This window comes from Varroa jacobsoni, unplaced genomic scaffold, assembly GCF_002532875.2.
Source record: "Varroa jacobsoni isolate VJ856 unplaced genomic scaffold, vjacob_1.0 scaffold_291, whole genome shotgun sequence".
In the NCBI taxonomy this organism is placed as follows: domain Eukaryota; kingdom Metazoa; phylum Arthropoda; class Arachnida; order Mesostigmata; family Varroidae; genus Varroa; species Varroa jacobsoni.
In genome coordinates, this window is record NW_019213193.1 from 66,688 (window position 1) to 93,436 (window position 26,749).

Below are 26,749 nucleotides of genomic sequence, written 5' to 3' on the forward strand. Positions count from 1 at the left end.
TAGAGTGGGGTTCTAATCGATTTCATTTCCGTAGATAATCGGTCCTGTTATTCTTATCCGTTCGCAGTCTGAGGTCCTTCCTCGAAACTACTAAGCCTCCTTAGATTCATCCTGCCATTTCTGCGCAACAATGGCTGCTAACACTCACTTAATTACACGCCGATATCACTGAAAATATTAACTAACTGAAAACAACTACCATCTGCAATTTGCCCATTTGGTGGAATTTAATTTGACGTTGGATAAACGCTGAGTGAGAATACCATTTAGTCCAAGTTAAAGCTGAGTGCAGCGCCCTAAACCACCACGTAAATGCTCCAACTTCTTGTGGATATACTGTAAATATGTGCTTATTGTCCTGGCTTTATTACCTGGCCATGAAGTGAAAACTGACGTCAGTTGACGATATTCGACATGATATGGATTATTTTGAAACATAGTTTTTTTTACGGTTTACCTGCCTTTCGCATTATCGTGTTAAGACAAACCCGACAGAACTAGAGGAAGAGTTGGGTTTCCTATGATTCTTCAGTTCGAAATCTAAAATGAGCGTCTTCTGGTAGGCCAAGAGGCCTCTATGGCGGAGCTGTACGTATAATATAAGAGAGTCCCCGTCGCGACTTTATCGAGGTGAACTCGCGCATGACATTTCTTCTAGACATGACGGTAGTGGCTGGCGGCATATTCACAATATCTCACCTTGGAGTGCTTAGTCTGTTTTTCGACGGCGGGCCCCCTGAAATAAATGTTCTCAATGGCATATTTCCTGCACATTTCCGACTTATCTACCAGATAATTTTTTTAGAATTTCAGAGTGACAAATAGCTTCGCGAACCCAAGAGTTTGTTATGCCAATGTTTGTTTTGAAGCAGGATGTATATGGAGGTCGCGGACAGATTCAACGCACAGCATTGCCTGTATGGACCTTCTCTAGCTCGAGCATCGAATTCCTGGAAAATGGAGAAAGGAATGTCATTGCGAATTTTAAATAACAATAAATCTCTCTGGAATTATATGCACTCTTCACGTGATAGACGAACAGTAAATATAACAACTTCAGATAAGGAAAGAACACGAAGCAGAGTATAGATTAAATGTATACCTACATTACGAACTTGATTAAGGTAGGCTCGCTTTGAAAATTTAACGGGATTTCCATAATCAGAGCATAATTAATTTAGAGACGAAAACGGCGTTCCGGGAAATGTTAAAGAAACAATGATATACAATAATTGTTAGAATGCAATTAGAATATAGGCTTATATGTGTACATACGTCACATGCTATGTAACGGATCATAAAGAGGACCTCAGTTTACTACATAATATTGAGGAACAGAGATTACGAGTCACGTATAATTATAGAGAGTTCTATAGCCCGCATCTAACGTGTAGTATGCTTCATCATAAGCCATTATAAAAATTCATCGAAAAAATCTAGAGAGGAATTAGGGTGCTGACAGAAGCTTACCTGGGTTGCAATGAAAATGCACTTAATCTGAATTTCAGTGATCTAGGAAAGGCTCACATCGATCGGTCTGAACATCACTCAAGCCTACTTTAAGATTTTCTTACTTAATAACTTAACTTTTATAGTTTACAATAGTTTACATACAGTTGTAACTGTTTAATTCTAGTATGACTTTCCGGTATTTTCAAAAGATTAGTAGCGTCATCATGTTTTATGGGAATATATTTATTAAGATGATTGCGTATGAAGTGATGATGATTATCTTCATATGCAACGACTTTAGTTTCGAAATTCGACTACGCTTTAAAAACTGCACGAAAATGAGATACACTTATGTAATTGTTGTGAGCCACACATTCACAGAGGATCTGTATGGAGCTTGCCGGCAGTTCGTGCATTACAAACTAAAAATAATAGTAGGTAACATAAGCTGAACAACAACGCATTGCACGATACGATGGCTATAATAATGACGTATTTCTTGAAACATTATAAGTGCAAGTTACGCAAGAATTAACAGCAATAAAGGAAAAACCTTGCTGTGAGGCGTATATGGTAAGTTAGAAGAACAACCAGCGTTCGATAGCCGAATGAGACATTTTGGTGGAGGGATCAGGAAGCTGGAAAAAATTTTCCGACCCTCGTTAACAATCCGTGTAAGGTTGACGAGGATAGAGACCACATTTAATTGATTGGGTTACTTAATTCCCAAATCTAGGTCTTATGTAAAATATCTAGTAGAGGGGGTAAATTCCTATCTTGGTTGAGCGTTAACACGTGACGATCAAGGATCGAATGCATTATATAGAGAAATACCGTTATTGTATGCGTAACTTAACTTGGTGTAGGAGATGGATTTGAGAAAACGCAAATTAGGACCTGTTAAAGGCTCGAAATATATCTGTGTCACCTGCCCGATACCTACATATGGAGCACGTATAAAGCTCTAGGTGATGATTTCTCTACGAAAACGCAATTCGCTATTGAAAAGCAACTGGTGCTCCTAATATTTCCTTCAATATAAATTACGATATAGTGAACTTTTCGTATTTTTTTCGTAGGCATAGTCCTTTTAGTCTCAATCAAACTGTGCTATATTATAGTCTATGAATTTCTCCTATGTGGATGGTAAGTTATTCACTCAGCTCCTTTCGAACTGCGGCCTACGACTATAGGTCCTGCATTTTTGACATCGCTCGCAGTACATGGTCATGCACGTGCGTAGGCGGTCTTATAGGTACTTCCATTCAGTTTAGAATTTTTTTCAAATCTTTTTGAAACGAATGGCTCACATTCCTACTGGTAAATGCTCCGACAAAGTTCATATGGCAAGCTGTTTCGGCCCCTCTGGGTCCAAAAGAAACCTTGTACTTATCAGCCACTGGAATTTCCCCGTTTTCCATGGCCCATAGCAGCCTGCGTGCTAAAACTCCGAGTGACAGTATCTAAAATACGTACGAGTGCATCTCGAAATGTCGGATCATTATAAAATCAGTTTATTATTCTATATGAGATAACGTTTGTCGCATACGATACGGGTACGTAAGAGTTTAGTAGATGACATTCGTCACCAATAACAATTCCAAAATGCTTAAGAGTTTAATATACTACCGAGATTTGTCTAAATAAGGTGTGATGAACAAGTTAGCAATATTGCACTACAATGACATTCTAATGCGTTTTACGCTGTAAGCAGTCGGTCTAGCAAGAATCAACTATGGCTTTTACCACATCAGCTAAAGAATATTAGCCGATATTTTCGAAGCCCATACCTATGGCAGAACAAAAAAATTAATGTATACATATCTGTAGTATCTCAATTTACGCATCCGCCTCACACCTTGCCTTTATCATAGGGTTTCCGATCCTGTATATACATACAGCTTCAGTGAAACAATAATCTCCTCGAGATGTTGGGTCCCGCTTTGAAAGATCTGGTCATAGATGGCAGACCCCCGACGCTATCCAATCCGCTAACCTCTTGGTGAATATACGGCGCAACCCGCTTTTGATTATATATAAGCCATAGAACCTTTATACATGTAGCTTATTGGTGTTTATTTGTATCGGACAGCTACAGTAGAAAGTTGATGTTTTTGTTTTTATTCTTTATATATTAACTTCTGTAGCTAGCTGCTTCACGCACCCTATTGATTACGAGAGCATTTCCAAAACACTAAATAGGCAAATGGGCTTCTGTTTTCCGAACCAGCTCTGTTTTAGAATTCAGTATATCGTACAGTATACGACACAGACAATGTATTCTCTGTTCTATTTCTATCAAAATCCTACTTCATATCTAAAGAGATAGTCTTACAGCTTAAGGAAGTGAAGAAATGTTGGATGCAAATGCAACTTTAAAAACTGTTTTATTAATACCATCAAGTTGTCATGATTTTTGAAGGGCCTGTTCGTATATCATCTGGTACAGTTCAGGTTCTATTTTACGGTTCCTAATCTGAGCCTGTGCGAGCCTCTGCCTTCGGTTAGCGATGTACATCGTTAGTTTACGAATGTACTGCAAAATCTAATTGGCGGAAAAAAACACTGAACGTAATTTGGACGCTTATTCTTTTATCAAAATAAATTAACTCGTCGGAAACTCAACGTATTCTCTTGGTTTTTAGGCCACCGATGTGCTATCTAGGCATTGATCGAAAAGGCCGGGGATTTATGAAATCCTAAACTACCTATGGAAATTCACTAGAACCTTAGAGCGAGACAAAATCCTGCATCACTTTGTCTGAAATCATTTAGTGATATTCGACAAGCAAAAAATGATTTCAACAAAAACGAAATACTAACAGGTCAATAAAATGCAATGGACATTACATTCACATCATAGAACGTGCATATAAAACATCTTTTACAAAAACACTTTCGTCAATTTAGTATTATCCATGATGATAACTGACATGTTGAAATAGTGATTGAATCAAAACACATATAGAATTCTCTACAGTCCTCGAGTTGTGTCAAATGAGATAGATAAGAAAATACTTTCTTATCGCCAACGCCACGTTAACTATCGCTGGTTACCGCTGCTGCGAAAATGATGCGAAAAATAGGATTGGAATGCACTACTATAATTATAAGACGTTGACAATAATAAAAAACTGATTCAATCATTTTTTCACTATTTACATTTTGATATTACTGCTGAAAATAGCTTTTTGAATGTGTGAGTTGAATTAAAGATTACGGTGTATTGGATTTCTGCATTGAAGAATCTCACAAAATATTCAGGTCGTTTGAAGCTTCGTGTATTGAGCCAATATAAAAGAGAAAATTGCAGCAGAAGAAATCGCCCGGATTATCTCAAACCGGGAAACTAGGGAAATTTGTCCTTACAGTCGTTTTTTGGATTGTAAAATTTACATGGGATTACCTATCCGACTCTTTTTAGAATTTCTAGGGCCTCGATGTACGTTTACGCAGCAAGCAGCTAAAGTGAGATTCGAAGCTAATAAGAAAAATTGTTTGGTTGTAGGTGAGCAGTTTTAATGTGATCCTGATGCCATCTAACTTCTATACGAAAAAGCGATGAACAACTACTAAGAGTCGGATGTTGAGATGAGGTATTTGTGTGTTGCATCCACTATTGTATATTATCATACCTCATTACTACATTGTAATGATGTCATAGTGGTCTCTTATATTTAGAGACTTACTTTTTAGCGTGCTAGGCTGGGCAAAGCCCCCGTAATAGCTGAGACACACTCAGTTTCATGCTGGAAGCCAGCCGTCTCGTGGTATGCCTAATGGCGATACCGGATTATAAAACTCGAAATACAGAAGCTAGCTAAGGTCTTCGGACCTGACTAAGGAAACTAACGAGAGTATCTTTAAATTAAGGCTATGACAAGTCATATAAAATGAAGGATTTTTCCTTGTGAGGATGAAACTTTTTTATGTACCTGAGGAAAGTGTTGCATACCCTCTCATGCGTCAAGCATATAAAGGAAACGATATCCGATATTTGGTAACTTATTTGGAAATACATCTGCGATAGGACCGCGCTGTTGTCTGCGGCAAGCATACTTATCAAAAGCATACAGCTTTCTAATATCGTCCTTTACGCGTGTCCCATTTTGCATTCGGCTTTGTACGATTTATAGTGAACCCTAAATTCTTTCATTTATTTAACCTAATCTACCAAAGATTGTAGCTTAATTACGTCCATGGCTAAATCTATGTCTCGCTTTATCTTAGTTCGCCATTTGGGTCACATCTACTTTTCAGTCTATACAATAATTCATTTCTTCTTCTTGCTATTGTAATTATAGAGAGCAGCATTAGCCGTTCTTTCTTCTTTATCGTTATAAAGGCGTATCTTTGTGCCGTCCCGTTGATACACATTACATATGCTGGATTGACGACATTAATAGAGATGTTTTTTATAATTCTGATGTTGTTGGCATCGATGTTGTGTACACGAATACGAACAACAACAACAACAACAACAACGACATCATCATCATCATCATCAACAACAGATTTGTCTCTGTTGTTATTGATGTTGCTGTTGCGGCTAGCATGGAGCATTTTTGTGCATTCAGAGTTAGCTGTCTTCGTTGAATCTTGTTATATCGCATAGTAAAGCACGGAAGAGACACAAAGCTCAAATCTGCAGAAGAAATGATCCCTGCTTGTCGTTTCTGCCAAGTAGTCATTTTTTATCTCAAAATAATTTTCACCATGTATGCAACACGTCGGCACTGTTGTCCTATGTGATGCTCTGCTTTATCTTGTATGTGTTCACGCTTGCGATAATAATATATTCCCATAAGAAAAAAATCTCAGGTGGATCTGTATTTTCTAAGGACGCAAATTCTGCATAGCGAAACCGCTACACGGTAATACGCGATATAACGGCACTAGTTAGCCCTCTAGAATTTTAGTTTTCTATATGGAACGCTAGCAATAAATAAATAAATGTTTATAACAACAACAAAAGACTGACCTATAATCAAGCTATTAACATTGTCGCCAAGCTACGCTTTCTATAGCCTTAACGATTTCAGGCGCATCACTCTAGAGTTAAGTTTTCCGTGAGCGAGATTCACATTGACAGTGGTACAGTTCGATACGCCGGATAAAAGGATTGAAAAAAGTCAAACTTTTTTAAAGGTAGACTATCGCATCACATGACTAGTGCTTTAAGCAGCAAAATAATGATGATAACGAAATTTATATGAATCAGCTCTAAACAACATGTGACGGTTCTAGAAAATTCAGGCAACCGCGGTACATGATATGTATAGACAAAGGAATCTAATAATATAACTCACAAGATAAATTCAATTCTTTAACGCTTACGATTGAAATGATGAATAATTGATGCTCACCTCCACCCAACGTGGACATTTCACCTCAGGCAAATGCTTTGCGCATTTTAGTTGGGTCGTGTTCTGCCACAGCCACTGTTATCGCCAATAATTATAACCACAGAAAAAGCTGGAAAAGAATCGCGCTGGTCGTCGTCGTCTCCTTCATCCTTCATTCCTACAACGTAATCAGACAGATTAACAGAGAGTATAAAATGTATTATACTTTTGCGCAGTGAACAAATAAAAAACCACAAGGAGTTGATCGATTTCAGGTAGATTCGAATGGGAAAATTGCTAAGACCTGTAGTTGGTGAAGTTGACGATGGGAAAGCAGCAGTAGTTTTTTAGGCTACAGCATAAGAGTAAATGTAAACTTAGTAATCGCTGAGACGGGTATTGTGGGGTTGTGTGGATACTCGATTCGTTTTGCGCCGCCGAGGTACCAGGTAGACTCCTTGATTTTGATACGCACGTTGTCCTATCACGAGTTGACTTCTCCCCAATGTTTCTATCAAATTAGTCTCTACGGTGAGTTCCAGCCCATGCTCCTCCATCTGTACGCTTATTTGAGACAGAGCCTGTTGCGCCCTTTCTTTCAGCGTGTCATTGTCGTTTAGTGGTGACTAGCAAAGGTATGTCGTTGCTTACATAATGGATTGGATTTTTTTGGTCTTGTCGAGAATGAAGACGTCGTTGTACGTCATATTCTAGAATAGGAGTCTGAAGACAGATACTATGGCAGTCATCGCGAGTGTCGTGTGCCCGTGCAAGAGTGCTCTAGCGGTGAGATAGAGGCGAACACTCGTGGGGGTACAAAGAGATTCCTTTTGCGCCCATGTTGTTAATGATGTCCTACTACTCTAGTGATAGTACAGACGTAATGCCTTTGACTCCAGTTAGTCAAGGCATTACGTTTGTCTAGCAGAATCACTGCGCATAACTGCCTTGACCACTGGTTTCCATTCCGCTGCCATTCCACTTTTTGGCCATTCCCGTGTTTCAGCGCTCTAGCAATTTGAATTGTGTGTCCAACCCTTTCTTCCCTAGTTCAGCTGCAAGTATCCTGTTTATGAGAGTTTCTGCAGCCTTCTCTAACGTACCAAGCAAAGACCATGTTTTTTTAATGAGAATCAGGGTCGCTTTTTTCATTCAGGCTGTACCGTCTTTTTTTGCCATATAATGTATGCCGAGCCCTCAGAGATTTAGGGTTTCTTTCCAACATTAGGATTTTTACTGTTTTGGCTGAAATTCGATTGGGTCCTGGGGCCTTGCGTTTCGGAAGTCTTTTTATTACCTCGCTTATCTCCTTTGACGTGGCTTCCAAGATGTTCTGAACCTAGCTGCTCACCGTTAAACGTGTCGAGCCTGGGTAGTTTGCAAGCAATGTTTTCAACTTTTTACAGCATTTCTGTTGGGAGCTGTGGCTGTAGCTTTTCTCAATGTGTCACGACCGTTTTGTAACACTTGGCCCACATATCTTTTTCCGCCTTTTCATAGACTTTCTTCTATTCCTTGTTTTAGGTACTGCGGGTTGTCATTCTAAAATCTTTTTTCGTCCTTTAAGGAGTTTCTTAGATCTCTCAGGTACCAGTCTCTTTTTCCTATACCCTTGTATACAAACCGTGTATCTTGCTGTTGGTTTTTCTGAGATTTGTAATTGGGTCACATCAGTAATACTTAGAGTGCCTGTTTGCTATTGCTTTTTGACTAGCTGTAATCGTCTCGCAAGCATCTCTCAAGACATCTACTATTTTCTTCCGTTGGATGCCACCCCCGTATCTAACATCCATTGCCCCTACTTGTATCTCAGCTCGGAACTGGTCTAAAACTATTCTGTCTGTTGGTAAATGGCTCGTAGCATGTTACTGTGCTCGTTCTTCTATTTGCCGTATTCGAAAGGGCGCATTTGACCACTTAGCAAGCCATCTTTAACTACTTTTCAGCTTCTCATTTTTCTTTCGCGTTTCTCTTCTTGGACACACGATCGATGGCACATGTTTCCCTTACTCGCCCATGAAGCGAGATAAGAAGAAGACAGTCAGACCCAATTGCTCTAGCTACTCTTTGACGTCTCGTCCTTTTGTGTTCATATGCTATTTCCCTACTTGGTTACGCGCGTTGACGTCTCCTCCCGCTAGAATGTTTTTGTTTCAGCTTTCACATATAATAAGCTGCCTACTAAATTTTTACATGGTTGCAGAATCGCCCGAATGATTAGCCCGTCATCCAGCGACTACCACCCATCCCTTTTTCCGTCTTTGGGATTTTGCGGGTCTGCCTGGTTCTACGCATCCCCTCCGTTGCCAGTGACGCAGCCGTTGGCTCTATTGCAAGGGGACGATCTTTCGTTTGGTTTTCTAATGAGCAGGACTGCCGCCGCCGCCCCCCCGTCACCACTATTGTCTCCTCTACGTTGTGGCCCTGGAACCTTCTCAAGGTGACCTGTCTGGCTTTCAGGGCTCTGGGAGTCGTAGGTGTTGAGCGGCTTTTTTCGTCTGGTCCATATAGTTTTTGCCGCCCCCCATCTCTTTTTGTTTTGTTATATGGCCAAAAGCATCCGGCTGATTGTTCGCCGACAGTGCTCAGGCAGGAGTTCCTTCTTGCCACTTCGTCTGTTTTCCTTATTGACCAGTCTGTATTTCCGGCTCTTGGTACCTTGAATGGCTTGAATTTGGTTCTTACGGTATCTTTGCTCATGAACATAATGGCTATACTTCAGGTACTCCATGCCGAGTGCACAGGTATGCCACCTTTCAGCAGTCCGCAGTTGAAGTAGCGTGGCGTTTATGTGTTTCTCTTGAGCTTGTGCTCAATAACCCCGCATCCGGGATATTGCATTTGTTCTGTTTTTTTTTTCTTTTAACGGTCTGTCTCAAAATGCCCTACCTTCGGGCACTTAAAGCAGTAAGTAGACCTTCTTGCTTAGAAGGTGTGAAAGTCAACCGATCTTTATCCTTCTGCGAGCTAATAGAGGCTCTCCTTCTGCTTCTTTGTCAAGATCGTTGTTCCCCATTTTACTGGCCACTCTTGCTTGGACCTTTCGTCCATTACTGCTTTCGAAGAAGTTAGTTTTAGCCCCTTTCTAAAGAATTGTTTGATCGTTCCTTCCTTGATATCTTTGTTGCTTTTCTCTGGTTCTCCTTGTAAATGACCTTTATATTTCTGTCGTGTAGGTGTGCTAAATTTCTTATCATTGGCTCCTTACTGCATCGGGTTCATTTTCTGACGAAGAATACTTGACCATTCTGCCTGAGCTTTCTCTTTCGTCAATTTTGACTCCTACTGATCCCGTCTGGCTCTTTATCTCTTTAATACATGAGGGCACATTTCAGTGTTCTTCCCCGGCTTTCGACTCCCCATGCACGTTTCGCTTATTTTTTTTTTTTGTTATTTTTATGAGTATTCTTATGTTTGCGTTGAGTTCTGTGTTTTCCGCAATTTTCCCTGTCCATTATGATTGTCTTGTTCCTTTTCATTTAGGTGAGGTTTTCTGTTTTTGATGCTCAGATCTAGGCCGTCGTGGTGGCACTTCAGAATACCGATCCCTGTGGCTGTATCTTTCCCAAAGTGATGACGGCTTGAAGATCAACCGTTTTATGATGTCGGTATCTCTTGACGTTATTGTCTTGGATCAGCATTGCTCTTATCTCCCCGTCCTCCATTATATTGCTTTCAAACAGCAACGCTTTTGAGGCCAGCCATCCTTGAGCTACGCTATCATTTGCTCTTTACAAATGTAAACTCCATGGGATCTTCCGGGCCCTTTGCATAGTTTTTTTTTTAGTAAGCAGCTTGAGAACGAGGGTGCTTGTTATGCATGTATCCTTTCGTTGAGAGGTAGTGTATAATTTACGCGGTGCACTCTCATGTAGGTAAGCAAGTGTTTATGATAGTAATAAATAAATAAATGCTTTAAGTTTCACATTGCCACCTGTCTCTAAGTTTACTAGGCGAGCACCTTGTTAATAAATTTACCATAATGCACAGGTTTTCTCGACTTCGAGATAATACGCGGAGGGTCATGTCATATCACACTACCTATAAAACACAAAACGTACGCGGCAATACTTTGGGAAGTCTGGTAGTTTGTCCAAATATCACGTCAAATGTTACGAGCACCTTCTTTGATGGAAAAGTTCATTTACAGTTCATTTTCAGACAACAGATCAGAGATAATTCTTGATGACGTGTCTAATTGCTCAATTTAGTAGAAACAGGATATAAATTTGTATTATTTATACATTTGTAACTCTTTTATTCTATACAGATTTAGCAGACAAGGTACAAATAAAAAAATAAGTATTTTTAAGAAAAATTTAAAGATAAACTGAAATTATAATTGTCAAGTTTACGCTTAGTTCTTTATTATTATCTTCATGTGTTAGCACCATCAGTATAGTCATTAAGTTGTTTGGACTTCGTGTTTCTTAGAGAGAACTTATTGTTATTTGATTGAATTAAAGTTGTTTTACTTGTTGCCTAATTATGTTTATTATCTATTACAAATAATTAACATCAGATAAACTTAAAGCCTCTAGGGCCATTTTAAACCTTTTATCCTGTAATTTCTCTATATTCTTATCAAGCGTTCCATTTTATTAGAAAAAAGAGGCTTGCAGTCAGTTTATTTCACTTGTTGCAATTGCCGCGTAGAGATTGGTCGCGGAATGGCGATTGTTTATGAAAAATTTAATAAAAGCCATTTTAAGCAAATTTAATTGTCTATAACAACAAAGAGGAAAATATCATCTTTTCAATGAAAACGTACTTCAACGAAGCTATTATTTAGATAAAATGCAGGCATGTGGCATACTTATGTTTTGAACACGGAAGAGTGAGTCGATAAAGGGAAAGTTTTGCTCTTTCGTAGTCCAAATCTATTGAAAATATACATTTGCCCAAAGGCTTCTACAAGATACGTGGAGAGACCCTTATATTATTAACTTGTCACGTCTGTAGAGACACGTTAACTTGTTAGAAAAGCTCTAGATAATGAAGACTATTGATCGTTTTCCTTGTCTAAATTGTTTATTGTTCTAAATGATTGTCAAAGCATGTCTTATTTTATATATATATATATATCAATCAATCAATCAATTGCAAACGTGACATTAAAAGGGATTCAGTTAGTTAACACAAATGTTTTATTCAAAAGTAGTATTCCATTTCATATTAAAGGTCGAATATAGTTACTAAAAATCAAACTTTTCATATCATTTTGTTTGAGAGAATGGTGTATCAAGTCTAGATATTCAATATATTTTTAGCGTGTTAGATACAACGTGACTAACGATTTAACTTCGTTATTAGACCCATGTATGGACAAAAATATATGCGTTAGTGTATCTTTTTCACCAGCAGCAGCAGCAGCATGCGAGGTAAGTACGTACACGTTAATACACAAAAAAGCCCCATACGATTTTGTTTTGCATTAAATGGAACGTATCCATTAGAGGGAAAAAGTATTTTTTTTCAACTTTTCAACCGAACCTGTACATTTTAAGATTAAAATAAGAGCATGTACCAAATTGCTAGTCTCTGTCTACCTTTTTCAGGTTGTAGTCAAATAGTCGCATATGTTAGCAGCCTGCTTCGTAAACTGTAGCAACATCTGTGACAATATATGCCGTGGTGATAATAATGATATGAAGTATATGAAGTATAATATAGTAACCATCGGAAGTCGAAGTTTCCATAGAATTTTAATACTATCATTGAATGAGACAGTAATTCAAATTATGTTAATTTTATTTTATAATTACGACTAGTTTGCAGGAAAATATTTACGTCCGTATGTGGATTAATTTAAAAATCCAGTGGTCAAAAAAGTAAAATTAGTCCTATGTGAGGTGCATGGGTTACCTAAAATTGATGTGTTGTCATGATGGACCGCTGCTTTCGAAGGGCAGCCATAACCGATGATCGAGGACGTTGGGAATATTTCACAAATATACACAAGTATAGGGATGAATACATTTCTAGTTTGAACAAAAAATTAGCTTGATTGTGCTATATGTACGCTCAGATTTAGTTTCAAAAATTGATCGAAATGTAGCCAATTCGCGTCAAATGTTATAACAGAACATCGGCGGCCTTTAGTGTTACTTTCTTTGTACGCTCGACTGGAAATCAAGCCAAGCTTCAATGTATAACACTAAAAGTCCATCTCACTGAAGATAAGTAACAATTTTTTCGCAAAAATTTTGATAATCTTCTGCATTCACTTCCTGTATTCAACGTTTCTAAGAGATTGATTAGTCTCCCAATATGAGGGAAACATTTATAGACAGCTGCCCCAGACATTTGCAGAGAAAAAATAATTTACTTTTATATTACCTTGTGATTACGATTTTAACTACTAACATAACTAAAAGTCCTCCCTAACTATCTTTTCTATGATGACTTCTTACAGTCATAACTGCTCCCATCCCTGTTAATTCGTTCCATTCAAGTTAACCCTTCTTCTTTAGAAATCAAACTCCTCTTAAAGGTTCTAAGATAAATTGAATACTCCTGCCACTGGTGCCGACATCTACGCTTATGCTATGACAAGTATCGCTAGAGTACGTCGTTGGCGGAAATGTCTGCCCCGAGTCAATGATCTTCTCGATACGATGCGTACGTTGTGTTGTATAATACATAAGATGAACGTTAATAATATCCTTCAAAAAATATTCAATTAGACGAAATATTCTGTTTATTTGAACGCTTACATATACAATACCGTTTCAGTTCAATACCTACACGAAGTTCAAAGAAAGCACTTGTTTTTATAGGCTCTCTAGTTTGTGAGTACCTGTTAATTTCAAGAGATTTAATTAAGATTACCTAATCCTTGTTTGATACTGTAGAATAAGGTGAGTCAGCATTTTATAATTATCTAAAACGTAGCCTGTTTTGGTACTAAAGAAGAGAAATTACTAGACGGGCCCCGCGGATTTCGTTCCGTGCATGCTTTACGAGGCAGCGTCATTTGCTGATTTTGTCCGAAGCTTATTTTGCTACTAAATACATTTTATCTGGGTGAAGGTTAATTACGTTTATGGTAAAAGTAACTACCAACTATTCCTTGATAATAGCTAAAACCTAAAAATACAGTGTTTTATGCAATACACTTTGTGTGTTTATTAAGCACACACGTTCATGCAACATCATTCTTACAGTGCTGATATATTAGTTAGACGATATTGATGGTCGCCGTGGAATTTGACATTGTTCTCTAACATGCAGAAGTGGAAAAGAAGTTGCTGCTGTCGGTTTACGGCCAACCAAATAAACTTCTTCTCTCTCTGAGGTTAAAAAGGTACTTACATAAGTGTTCGGCTCTACCTTCTGTATAATTTTCCTAGCATGAATAAAAACAGTGCATTTATAAGAGTCTTTTTGAGTTCGATACATATAGGCCTAACGGCGATACCGGACGTAAAACTTGAAACACAGAGAGAGGACCAACATGGGCCACTGCATATTTTTCTAGCAACGGAACGTTGCTTTAAAATCTGAGTGCTATCAAACTTTCACAAAGGTGCACACGAGTTACAGATTCGGTGACATTCATATTACTGAGTCTTTCCCTTTGAGTAAATTTTAACAGATCGGGCTACGTATTACAGCTAAGTATCTCTTCGTATTTTATCCTACTTTCTGCCGTAATTTCGCCTGCCTCAAAGTTACATTCTCGAGAGAGAATTGAAAGCAAATTACTTTGCATAAAAGCGATTCTATTGAATTATAGTACATAAGCATCCTGGGAACTATATCGGCCAAAATAAAGTCTGGTTATGTGGGACATTGCACATCGGGCTTACGTCCGCCCACCGGATGTCGTAGAGATTGATTCTGCAGAGAAATTGAAAGAAACATGTAGCCCTAGGGTACAACTCAACTTGATGGGAATCTGTATATGCCAACATCTTATATTTTCATTGGACCACATGTTGTTGTTGCCAATAGCGTATCATTTGTTATTACTTTAAAAAAAATTATCAACCCAGGACAAAACAATATTGCCAACCTATGCAACACATTAATGATCCTCACGATCGTGTATCAGAATTTACCCTGAATAATTATTGGTAAAGGGATTATGAACGACCATGATGGTCACACAAGCTTTAGTGCCGTCAAGTCGCCTTTAAAGAACGGTGTACGTACTTCTGTTATTTTATCGCTATAGAAATGAGGAAATCATTTCTCGAATAGAATCGAACTCTTAAGTGTGTTCGGCTTTGCACCGCGCAGCAGAATTTCGTATGGACCTATGTTGGACAAATCATAATTTTTAATCTGCCCAAGTTGGCAGTAAATGATTATATATATATATATATATATATACATATAGCTTCGTCTGATGGACATACGTGTACCAACAATATTTATATAGTAAACTAAAATTTTCTGCATTTTGTGGTTGGTCCATTCAGGACACATAATAAAAAAATATTGAAATGAGTTTTTTTTTCTCACGTAAGAGCGGCGGTTTTCAGGGATAGTCTTAAGCGAAGTTTGGCCCATATAGTCCCACTCTTAACTAAAATATAAAATAAGCATTGTATGAAACTATGTGCGATAGAATAACAACTTCGTTGACTATAAGAGTTAAAAAAAAACTCTGTATTCCATCTATATGTGATCGCACATGTGGCAACATTTCAAAAGATTAATACAATTTTAGTCGACCCATTAACCCAAATTATAAAACATCAGGTGGTATTCCATTATTGTGGATCGACTTATCAACTCATTAGCCAGATATATTGCTTATATGCTCCATGTGCGCAATACTTTTAGATACTATCGAACGTCTACTCGTAAATAAGCTTTTTGTGCAAGTCGAATCTTTTGATGCAAGGTTTACGAAAATCATATTTAAAACTACTACAGTTTAATTAATAATTTAATTCAATTTAATTAATTAGTAATAGTGATACAATACAGATGTAATATTAGGTAATCCGGAACTATTTAAGGAAATTATCCACTACTAACAACATTTTCTAAAAAGCTACGTGTTTAGATCTTTGGATATCTATGACCCTAAGCTCATAAAGTGTCATGTGAAGATATTTCTCAGTGTCAGAAACCAGCATTCAGAGACTAACGTTCTAGAAAATAAGTGAAAACATTGGGCGAAAGATTTCCAGTGAGGCAGCTGTTTATTGTTTTGCCAACGGAGATTCAAGTGTTGAAGATCACAGCATTTACTGGCATATAAAGCAACTAACACATGCCGCCAGCGCAGACGAAACGTAGACCGGTATGTGGTGCCTATCAAAGAGCTATGAAACGAGAAACTAGCGTTGAATGGGAAAGAAGCGATTTCGGAGGCATTGTCTCGAGGTGGCTATTAGGGACATTTGTTACTAAGAGACATTCCTTGACAAGCCTTATGAAGGGCCTTGTGGCTGCTGTGGCTCGGGATACAACACATAGCATGGATATGACGCGCGGGACGCTTCAGTCACAACCCAATCGAGCGATGATTTCAGCCTATTCATTGTCTATAAATTCATGTGATTTTGATTGCTCCTTACGTCAAATCAGCCATGGCTAATGAAAGTAAGCATGGAAACGCGAATCATGAGGACAAGCGCAGCGCTAGCTTTAACACGTAGCGACAATACCACGTAGGACACACCAAAATATCATTGTTCACCCTTACGTAGTTTGTCGGGCCGCTAAATGAACTCATTAGTTGAATTGAACATTTAAGCTACACCTAACTTCGGAGGTGTCTGTATATAATCGGTTCTAAGACTGTCTAAGACTGTTTAGGGTGCTCGGTAGTTCATCTCGCCGAGAAAAGACTGGGCTGCCAACAAGTGAAAAACGTATCCATTTGATGTAATCAACTTGAACATTGAACGTTTCGGCAACGTTTTTGCTGTCAAGGTGCTTTAACTGCGGACTACCTGTTAACGTAATCGTTCTTCAGTGTGGCTTGTCTAGTTTTACTAAGGAACCATAGCTCATAATCTTATAGTGGTCTAAATATACTATAGTAATTAGCTTTGCAAATTACCAGAGCTAAATACTCCTGTCTCTGTAACACCATAAAGAGCTCTATTTTCTAGACTAGACCTTTTTGGGTTTGTTTTGGGACCCTGCTTAGGGTCCATTACGCTCTTATTTTAATGAAATCTGTCCAGTGCTATTCCTACGATGTCTACTTTATGCCAGAATTAGCTGTGTGATTCTACTGAAAAATCTGTTTGAGTCGATTGCATAAAACCCGAAATGCAGGAGGTCTATATTAGAATTCAAAACGAAAATAGTTACACTGTACATGAAAAATTACTCCGCTAAGTTGGATGAAAAATATAACGAAAACACGTCGCATTATGTCAGTGCATCTATAATGGTCCGACAACAATATTCTACTCATTAGAAATATTACTGCAGGAAAGGTCTATTAGGTATTATGGTCTCTAGGGGTAGCCAAAAGGACTTGTGTCTCTGATTCGTCGTGAATTGCCGGAACATGTTTATTTTGACACTTTGTAAGAAATGTAACATTTAGAAAGACGCATTGGGATCTTATTTAACGTTTTGCTGCATATTTGTCGATCGATACCCATGATGATAGCAAACGTGCACTTGAGATTCAACGGTAAAATTAGTACCTCCCGTCTGCCTAAAATTTTACCAACTTTACGTTTGTCGTTTGTGAATTTCGTACGCTTAGCTCTGTACATTTTTGTCACATAGTTGTAAATAATTTGCTTCGACGCGAACAACATGCGCTTTTACGCACGGTTGTTGTTTGAAAGAGCCAATACTTGATTCTTTGAGGAAATTCCAATCGACCTCCTCGAGCGATTCGGTCGACCTGACACAGCTGTACCTGATTTTTTTCGTTGCAGCAAATACCTTGCGTGATTTCTGTGGATATTATTTTTATTAAAATCGCTTTCCGTTTTAAACAAAAACCGATTTGAAAAATAATTGACTGAAGGGAGCTTGGTATGTTTTTCAGTTATCAATTAATTTATTCGCAGGTTCATGCTCACACAGTATTGAATAGGATTGCGATGGTGAAACTCAGCAGCAGAAAGGCTCGTGAATAAATTCCATTTTTCCGTGTTACTATGTAGACAATGTGGAAAAAACTCCAGAAGAATAAAAGAAAGTTCCGCGAAATAAATTCATGTTAAGGAAGATATCGCGCTGGGCTGTCTCTAGCGGATATACGGAATATGCATTATAGTTAAGGCGTAGTCATACCGTAATAAGTAATCTACTTAATTTAAACAGCTCTGGTTATGGTGTATTAACTAAAGGGAAAGTGACGTACAAGTACCCTCTAGCTTCTTGAAATTATTGAGTTCAGTATTTATACACAAGATTTTTTTCTTTTTAATGAAGTCTTGTCTTTTACATATAAAGCATGAAAGCTGATATGTGTTCTCTAAAAAAAATCAAATACGAACGGCTGATTCGACAATCTAGCAAAATTAAGTTTTGGTAACAGTTCGGCTGTTGCTGGGCGTTCCAGTAGAACGGAGCAATTTTTTCGGAGAACTTCACACATAATAAGGCTATTGTAAAGCTGTTTACAATGTTTCTCTATTTTTCAAATAAAAAAGTCATCATGTAGCAGCGAGATACATTCACCAGCATGTATATACTGCGTACAATGCGGGTATCATACAGGAGTATAACCTCTCTTGGTCCAAGAGGTTCGTTTGAATAAATTAATTAGAGCAAGGCCCTAACACTAGTTTGACGGTGAGCAGCCGAAAAACTAGATTAACAGAGTTTATTAAATAAAATGTAAACTTATTTGGATCCTTTTATCCTTTTCGAATTTCCACAGACGCAAAAATTATTTGGCTTACAATGGAGTCGGTAAAAAAGTGTCAGATTCCTCAGATATCTGTTGTGATACAGCGCCCACCTCCAATCGGTTGAACAGTATTTTCTGACAAGCTGACCCTTGCACTGTTGGCTTATGAAAAAGTTCAAAGCGTCCATCTGCGCAGCGATCGGCTGCGATATTTACCATTTCCGTGTGCGTCATTAGCAGGTGGTTAGGCAAACGAAACCTGGAGATGCTACGGGCTGGGTTGAGACGTCGAGGCCGATGCATACCTTTCGGAAAGGACTCATAAGAAAGAGGGATAAATTTAAAAAAATTATGGAGAAAGGGGCGTGTCGAGGCTGAAGGTGGGCGCGAGAGCTAAAGGAGGTAGCCGAAGCGATAGAATGCCTTCCATTCGCACACTATAGATCAATGCAGGTGACACTTCGCACTATTTTTTATTTTCGTCCTCTTCTAAATCTTTATATACAGTCGCATAAATTAGCTCGTTACTCGCGTTGTTGATCTTCATGGACGTGTTTGGTTTCTTCGGATCAACTGTAAAGCCTATGCAACTTAAAGTATCTGTAAAATCATTAAGTGATCACTTATCCGTTGTGTGTATCTGTCATCTCCAAGAACCTTTCGAGCATGTTGTGCCATTGCGTATATTTGTTTACGAAATTTCTGTCGACTATTTCCTATAGTTAAGTAAGTCTTTGCGCTTTGTGTTTGCGCGAGTATATAAGCTGCGAGGCTTTATTACGTAATGTACCATATGTAAGTACCCTCATATTTCCATATTTTGCGCATCGGCCTTTTCTATGCGTTGTGCAAGGCATATTTTTGAGTAAACTGTTCCTGAAGATTTTGATTATTAACGACGCGTACTTCAACCGCATTTTCAATCAGTCAGTAATTTTTCTTTAGTGCAAAAACAGCCAAGCTATACATGTGGCTTACTTCCAGGATGTACAATTACGTAAACACTCGGCTGTCAAGTTTCCACTCGTTGCTTGCAAGTCAATAACTGCACTTATTAATAAAAGGAAGTTGGTTATAGTAAAAATTAGACTAAAAGTAGCCACTATAAATATGAATCATTTAAAACTTGATTTTTCGGTTACCCACGTCCTGAAAATGCGAACAATAAACCAAATCAATATATATTATCACCGGTCAATATTTTACCCGGCACGGAGCAATATCCTCTTATGGTTAAGTATCCTTCTAAAGTCTGTTAAACTACGATGAGAATTTTAATGTAATTCAGTTCCCAGGTTATTTATTCAGAAACATTTAGTTCACGAAGTCGAGTTGTCCGGTTTTATGACATCCCTAGGCTCCACACCCCCAAAAATGGCAAAAATTGCCCTGTAAGAGCTCGCTCGTTCTATTACATAGATGAACCTTCAACCAACAGATGACAATTTTTTCTGCTCGAGCCGAAAAAGCGCTGAAGCTTTTCTTGCGAGCCCGAGACTTTGCAACCAAATTGAACAACTTCTTTGACATAAAGAATTGTCGAATTTCATTGAACCGATTCAATCATTTGGCCGAGAGATGAGAAAAAACGTAAGAGGCTACATGACGAATTCATATAAACAAAATATTTTTACTGAAAACCCGTTTTATACATGGAATGGTCAATGGATGTAGTAATGTATTACATCGTGCATAGAGACCTTCGTGACGCAGTTTATATGGACATGGATTTAACTGAATAATGTATAGAAATTAAGCTATGCACTGACTACTTGCAAGTATTTTCGCTGTTTTTAACAGCTACTAGTGTCAATTATTAGAGTTATTATATCCTCTAGATAGTGCAGCGATTCAAAAAAATCGGTAAAGGCTCTGCGCCTAAATAAGTGTCAACAATAAGCCCTCAGGTGAATTCATAGAACGGTGATATTTATGGACATATGCTGTTCGCATTGGAGTTTCTAAACAAGGCCGAAAGGCGAGTATTGTATTGAACTAACGCATAAAATATTATATCCATAGTAGTTTGCTTCATAAATGCTTATCATCATTATGACATAAGCGGCACACTGCAATTCATACTTTCATCATGATAAATCTTGATGGAGACGATTTAGCTTGAAGTCGGGCCCGACAATTTTCTGGGACTACAGTCAGTTAAAAGACCGAAATATGGTCTCCACAGTCGCATCTATTATAATTCAAGAAAAGTGTTTCAAATGCTATTAGTTCTGTCCACGAAGCCTTATTCATTCGACATTCATCCGATATCAGTGTTGATCTCATGTCTTTTGAAACTTTTGACAAAGGACGGCCAACTATCGTAAAATGAACCCAAAACTCTTTAAGCACATTCGATCAGATGCTGAGAACGTTTATTATCTCGTAGGTCTAGGCGCTCTCATTAATACTTAAGACGATCGGCTTTCAAAGATCACCTGTAAAGTAAGCAAACATGATATAGCTTAAATCCACTATCAGTTGATCAGCTCACAGCTAAATGAACGGTCACAGAAGAATACGACATGTCGCCACGAAACGGCATGGTGCTAACTTGATTGCCCTCTAAATCCAGAAGCAAGTGATAATGTAGGCTCGAAAACGGCTGCATACAGGTAGAAGGTTCTTTTCGTGCTGGAAGAAGCTATCAGCCGTCTGAAGCTGTGAATGCTGAACGGCAGCACCTAGCGCACAGCTTGAAACATTAAGTAAATATGAATTCAGTAAACGAGAGAATATAAAACTTGTGAAATTAGTTTCCTCTTTTTCGACTGTCTGGGGAAAATAAATTGAATTTTGAATTAAGGTGCCCTTGCTTCCATATAGTATATGGAATTTCTGTAGCAAAAATATCTCGATTGAACTGTTAAAGATCTACCAGTCTAGCGTTCTAGGGATCTTCTGCTGAACTACGATTATCTTATAGAATGGTTTGTTTCGATCACACCGGCTGAACTCTAAAGCAGTATTTTGACACGTTCTGACTTAAAGATATTAAAAGTAACTCAATTATTTTGATACACTTTCGTATTGGATAACATTCGGTTTGAAACTCACAGGATATCTGATGTCAGAGAGAAATACGTTTTCTCTACAAATTTCTTAGACAATCGATGTGTTGTCATTCGTTGTAGTGCTCGGTTTTAACGCAGGAGAATAATCATTTTGATCCATCTTGCTTCGATACTATAAATCATTTAGATAAGTTCAGTGACATATGATGCTACGACACTAAATATTTTTAAACGCGATCAAGGGGCTGTGAGATTGACTTTATGGACGAAAATGTCGCTGGACCACGAGGCTGAGGGTGGTTGGCGTGCCGACAGCAAGCTAGCTTTTACGTATTGTCTTAAAAATCCCATTTGTCTCTCAAAGCGACAGTGAAGCAAACTTAACCGTCCATGAATAGATAGGTAAGGTTGCTCAGTTTCATTCCTATGATCGATGTAGTGGGCCCGTCTGTCAACTCGTCCCGGTTTAAAAACCTACTAGAAAACACAGAAGCGTTATTGACAAGAAGGCTAGGTACTCGACGATGACGATTACGATCACTACAACTACTCATACTGTGCATAAGACAAGCACTGGTCGAGCAAACAGGGCTAAAGCCAGCCGCCGTACGTGCGTAATGCAATACTTTTCCTGCCTTCTTTCTACTTCCCTCGCGGAACTGCACTAAAATGCACGGCAAACATTCTCTATATGTCAATAGAGAAGGTACGTTAAGACTTCAAATAACGTCTTGTCTCTCCCTTCGTAAGAAAATATGCCACAGGTCAATTTTAGCCCGCGTGCAATAATTTAATAACAGCACGGTTTATACTTTATAAAGATCACCCCACAAAAGTGAAAAAGAGATTATTCCCTACACTTAGCGCTACGTCCGCCCAAGGTACAAGGACTTACTTACTAGTATAGAGAGAGAAACGTAGGATGGGAACAATGTCGTACTATTGTTGTCTTGATCCACCAACTAGGAACGTCACAAAAGTGTGTAAATACGCAAGTAAGCAGAAATAAGAAAGTTTAGAACGAAAAAGGCATCATTTCTCTATTGTCACACGAGAAACATATCATAATAAACAGAATGGTAGGTAGCATCGCTAAAAGCATTTACTAGTGGCAATCCAGTCAACAGCACATGCGTGTATAGGTTCCTCTTGTTCGTAACACAGCAAATACATTATCGTCATTTTTTCTGAATGGTGTTATACTTACACATATGCCGTAAGAACTTACGTCTCGACAGTCACAATAACCAAAATGATCATTTCAACATCCATAGGATGAATATTCAACGCAATTGTGATGTTTGATTATCGCTGCTCAGCTTTCATGTAACACACTTCTATTATGCCTCTATTTCCATTTGCGTCAGAAGGAGGCTATGTTAGGTACAGCGAAACTGGCAAAGTGACGTACGTCTGGCACAGTGGGATTGTTAGGAAAGTACTTGATGTTTCTTTGTATAGCTTTGCTGCCATTTATTATATATATATAAAGGCGAGCTAATCCGCCTAACAACCAATGCGGATCTGTGCCTCTCGACGGGCGGAGAATGGCAGAGACTTATCGGAACGTATTTCATGGGCATTGCTAAGGTATGGCATGACACCACAAAAATAGACGGAATTACATTAGTGAAAGAAGACACACAAAAGCCAGTACTAAACGAAGCGCTATCCCTTCGAACCTATCAAAGGATATAGTTGCAATAGTGCAAAGCTCACGTCAACAGGGTTATAAAATTTAATTAATCATCCCTCTACACGTCAGTAAGGGGGAAAGGTAGGTTTTCAGGAAGAAAGCAGTTAGACTTGCAGCTAAAAACACAAATTTATGGTTTTCATTTTGGTAACATTCAGTGCTGTAGTAGGGCTCGTATTATACATCCGTTTTGCACCTGTTCGAATTCGGCTATGTCTGACACCACGTATCTATCTGCACAGTGAACATGACGACTCGAAGTGGGCAACGGAATTGCTCATGTGGCAAAGTACGAGGGCTAGTGAATTGGCAAAGCATCAAAATGAAACAGCTAATATTCAGTGAACTAGTTTACTTAAAAACGACTAGGCTTGAATGATACACCGAGAAAAATTTATAGTCGAAAACACGGCGACTTAACTTATCATTAGGCCACTTACAAACTTGGCAAAGAAACGAAAGACGTCTTTCATGCAAAGGATATTCACGATGTCAACAAGGTTCGAAGGGCTCACATGGAGGTTGCGTGGCTTCCACAAAATCCCGTAGCAAAGGCACTCAGCCCAAAAATTCGACATGAGGCGCTCTAAACCAAAAATCTGCTAAAGACCGAAAAATATTTTTCAAATTAACAGTATTAAAGATAGGTTTATTAATGTATAGTAAATACTGCCTTTTCTACTTGCAGAAATGTACGCATGCACGTGTTTTAGAAATACACGCGTACATTTCTGATCTCGTTTGTGTTTGAAAAGTGCATTTTAACTCGTTCTTAGGCGATGGCAAATATTTTTTCTTGATTTTTGTTAAAGGACTACTACAGAATGGTTTAAAAAGCCATTGAAGTTTCTAATTATAATGGCGTGCTTTAGTCACACAAACTAAGCCTTATAGTGCGCGCAATGTCAGCAAAGCCGATTCCCACGATAGACACAAAACTACTTCGGCGCCTAACACGCTTAAAAGGGGTAGATTATACGTACCTATCCTCTAATAATGTATACGTGTAGATAACTCATTACCATCGATAATAGTTTCAATATTTTCGATTTGATCGAATAGAATAGAGTTTGTTATTTACTGAACTCACTTCCGCAATAATGGGAAACCTAAAGAGTATTTATTGATACGAAACAAATCATTATAAAAACAAGAAAAGTCCGTTATCTAATACGAGCCGACCAGCTTCGGATTTAGAGCAAGTTTGTACAAGTTTGCAGCTATTCCAAAATTCGAAAATTTTAAAGCCAAATGCACTCGCCTCGGAAATCGCGCAAGAAGTACGTGCAGCACGGTGTCGCAAAGTTCAAGAACGTTTTAATAGGAAAGCGGCGTCAATTTGTAAATGAACGGAATACTAGTAACTCGATAAAAGTGGATTTGGGAAGGTATCTGCACAGACCATGCAAGGCTCCCGGTTAACTTCATACAGGTGGAGAAACATTTCGTTTGAGTTTATATTGAAGCCTTCGAAGCCGTATCTCGTTAGGATGCATGCATTCTGGTCATAGGTTGCTGCTGCGAGAACAATTGGGACAAAATAATGGACTAATTACAAGTATGTAGCGATATGACTATAGCATTCCGATATGAGAAAGCATTATTACAATGGGAACAACGGGATTCTTGGGCAAAAGGCAACCGTAACAGAACTATAGAGAATATGTCGGTCGCCAATCACGAGCAATTTTTGTAGTTAGTTGATGTGTCAACAGGTACAAACCTCGTTAAGATTCGATCAAGCTGATAAAACAGCCGTTGCAAGGCAGCTGCAGGGGGACTGTTGGAACACATCTAAGAAGGGGTAGTTGGAATGGAAGGAAAAATAGATCGAGCAGGATGCTTGCAACAAAAAAACGGTTGGCGCTCCATCCAAAATATAATCTTCGTAAAGTAGGATGTGACGTATACGAAGCAGAGTCGTTACGTTAATTGGCATACCGATCGTGGGGCAAAATCTGCGGGTCAATTAGATATATTACGAAAAGTCCAATATTATACAAATAATATGTCCTTTATGACATACGAACCGTGAGCAAGATTCCATATTATTCGCCAAGGCTTTTTGGCGTGTTTTACTGGTATATGATACCACATCTTCCAACGTAGACGTAGGTAGCTGTATTATAGTTCGCATTAAACTTAGTATGCGTGTTTTCTTTGGCTTTAAGATAATGACCTATTTATACTGTTAGAATCCTTTATTTTGAATGCATTCATTAATTAAGCTTAAAATTTACCCAGCCATTCTATTTAGTCTACCCCAGCTCTAGCGGTTTAGATAGCATTATTCCGTTAGCAATGCGTTTTTATATCTTACCGACGGAGACGATAATTACGAAGAGCTATCGCCCGTTCCAGAATCCTTGCCAAATCTTCGGAGAGGTTGTCCTCAATTTACGAGGCAACCAACAACGAACCCGTGTTACTCCTTGTAATTTTGTTGCGGTAAGAGTCATGCGGAAAGACTGACTTAATTCCTACGACTTGTATGAGACGATATCTCAGTACGCTCACGATGAGACACATCCTGAGCCGGGTGGCCAACATTAGTATGCGCTTCTCCACCTAGCTCTGTTCTCAGTCAATTCGACCGCCGACGCTCTAAGCGCTTGTTTAGTACCGAGTAGTTAAACCCGTAGCTTTTACGTAGTTGTGCAACGCTTAACGCGTGTGGGCACGTTGCAAACACACCGCTGAGAGACACTGATATGAACGTCCCGTTCGCGTTAGAACCATGTATCGCTCCGACGCCGTGGAGATGAATATCGTTAGACTTTTGCACCTTTAGCAGGCCAACGTATTACAAATTTCACACGGTGCTAAGACCGACGGCCCCATCAGCAGACAGCTGACTCACCTGAGGTGACCTGGTTTGAATTGGCAGCACGTAGCTTTTGGCTCCTCTTGCTCTCACCTTGACTGATACGAATTCTATTCAGGCATTCCGTGACCATATGGTGGAGAGGTTGTGCCAGCAGCGGCCAGCATTGGTTGTTATAGGGGTAAGACCAAGAGACGTCCGGCCGTAATATCCACAAGTGTGCAGTTTCCGAATGGATGTTGCGCGGAGCTCAAGGGCTTGCGTCGGTACCACCCAGTTCCACAAACAAACGACAAAAAGCAATACCAAGCAGCTACTTTAGCAGTGTGTCACGAGCACTGTGAAGAGTAATTGCAGCTTCCAGAGCCTCGATTGAAGTTCGCGACAACTTAGCCAGTGCTGAGGCCCGAGGGATTGGCATTTACCGTGAGGAAGTGCTGTGTCATCTCAAAAAAATCGCGCAATGAGTGTATAATTCAGGTGCAGTTTACTTCCTATCTCCGGATAAACGAACGATATCCGCTGCTCCTTTTCATGTTACATCGAGATACTATTTTCGTGTAAACATCTCTCAGCTTTTTCAGCAGCAAAAGTTACTATTGGCCTCGACTTGAGCTATAGACAAACACC

At 38.8% G+C, this 26,749-nt stretch overlaps 1 protein-coding gene and 1 long non-coding RNA gene across 11 annotated transcripts in view; one reads left to right on the plus strand and one right to left on the minus strand.

The window, feature by feature from the left end:
* LOC147753692 (uncharacterized) lies at positions 1–26,170 on the minus strand. The gene is made up of 3 exons (XR_015310434.1): positions 25,616–26,170; positions 6,819–6,975; positions 1–950 (listed from the first exon to the last, which is right to left on the minus strand). It is a non-coding gene; the product is annotated as an uncharacterized LOC147753692 (long non-coding RNA).
* The window catches only part of LOC111259087 (uncharacterized), a 125,742-nt gene that overhangs the window by 56,076 nt on the left and 42,917 nt on the right, over positions 1–26,749 (plus strand). For 2 of the 10 annotated variants that reach the window (XM_022830788.2, XM_022830789.2), the window contains exon 2: positions 9,001–9,237. The exons of 7 other annotated variants lie outside the window; for them this stretch is intronic. In XM_022830788.2, coding sequence (XP_022686523.1) covers positions 9,011–9,237 — 227 coding nt within the window. In that variant the 5' untranslated portion in view covers positions 9,001–9,010. Of the gene's footprint in view, positions 1–4,960; positions 5,049–9,000; positions 9,238–26,749 lie in introns of all 10 variants that reach the window. One more of the 10 variants, XM_022830793.2, reaches the window with a different exon arrangement.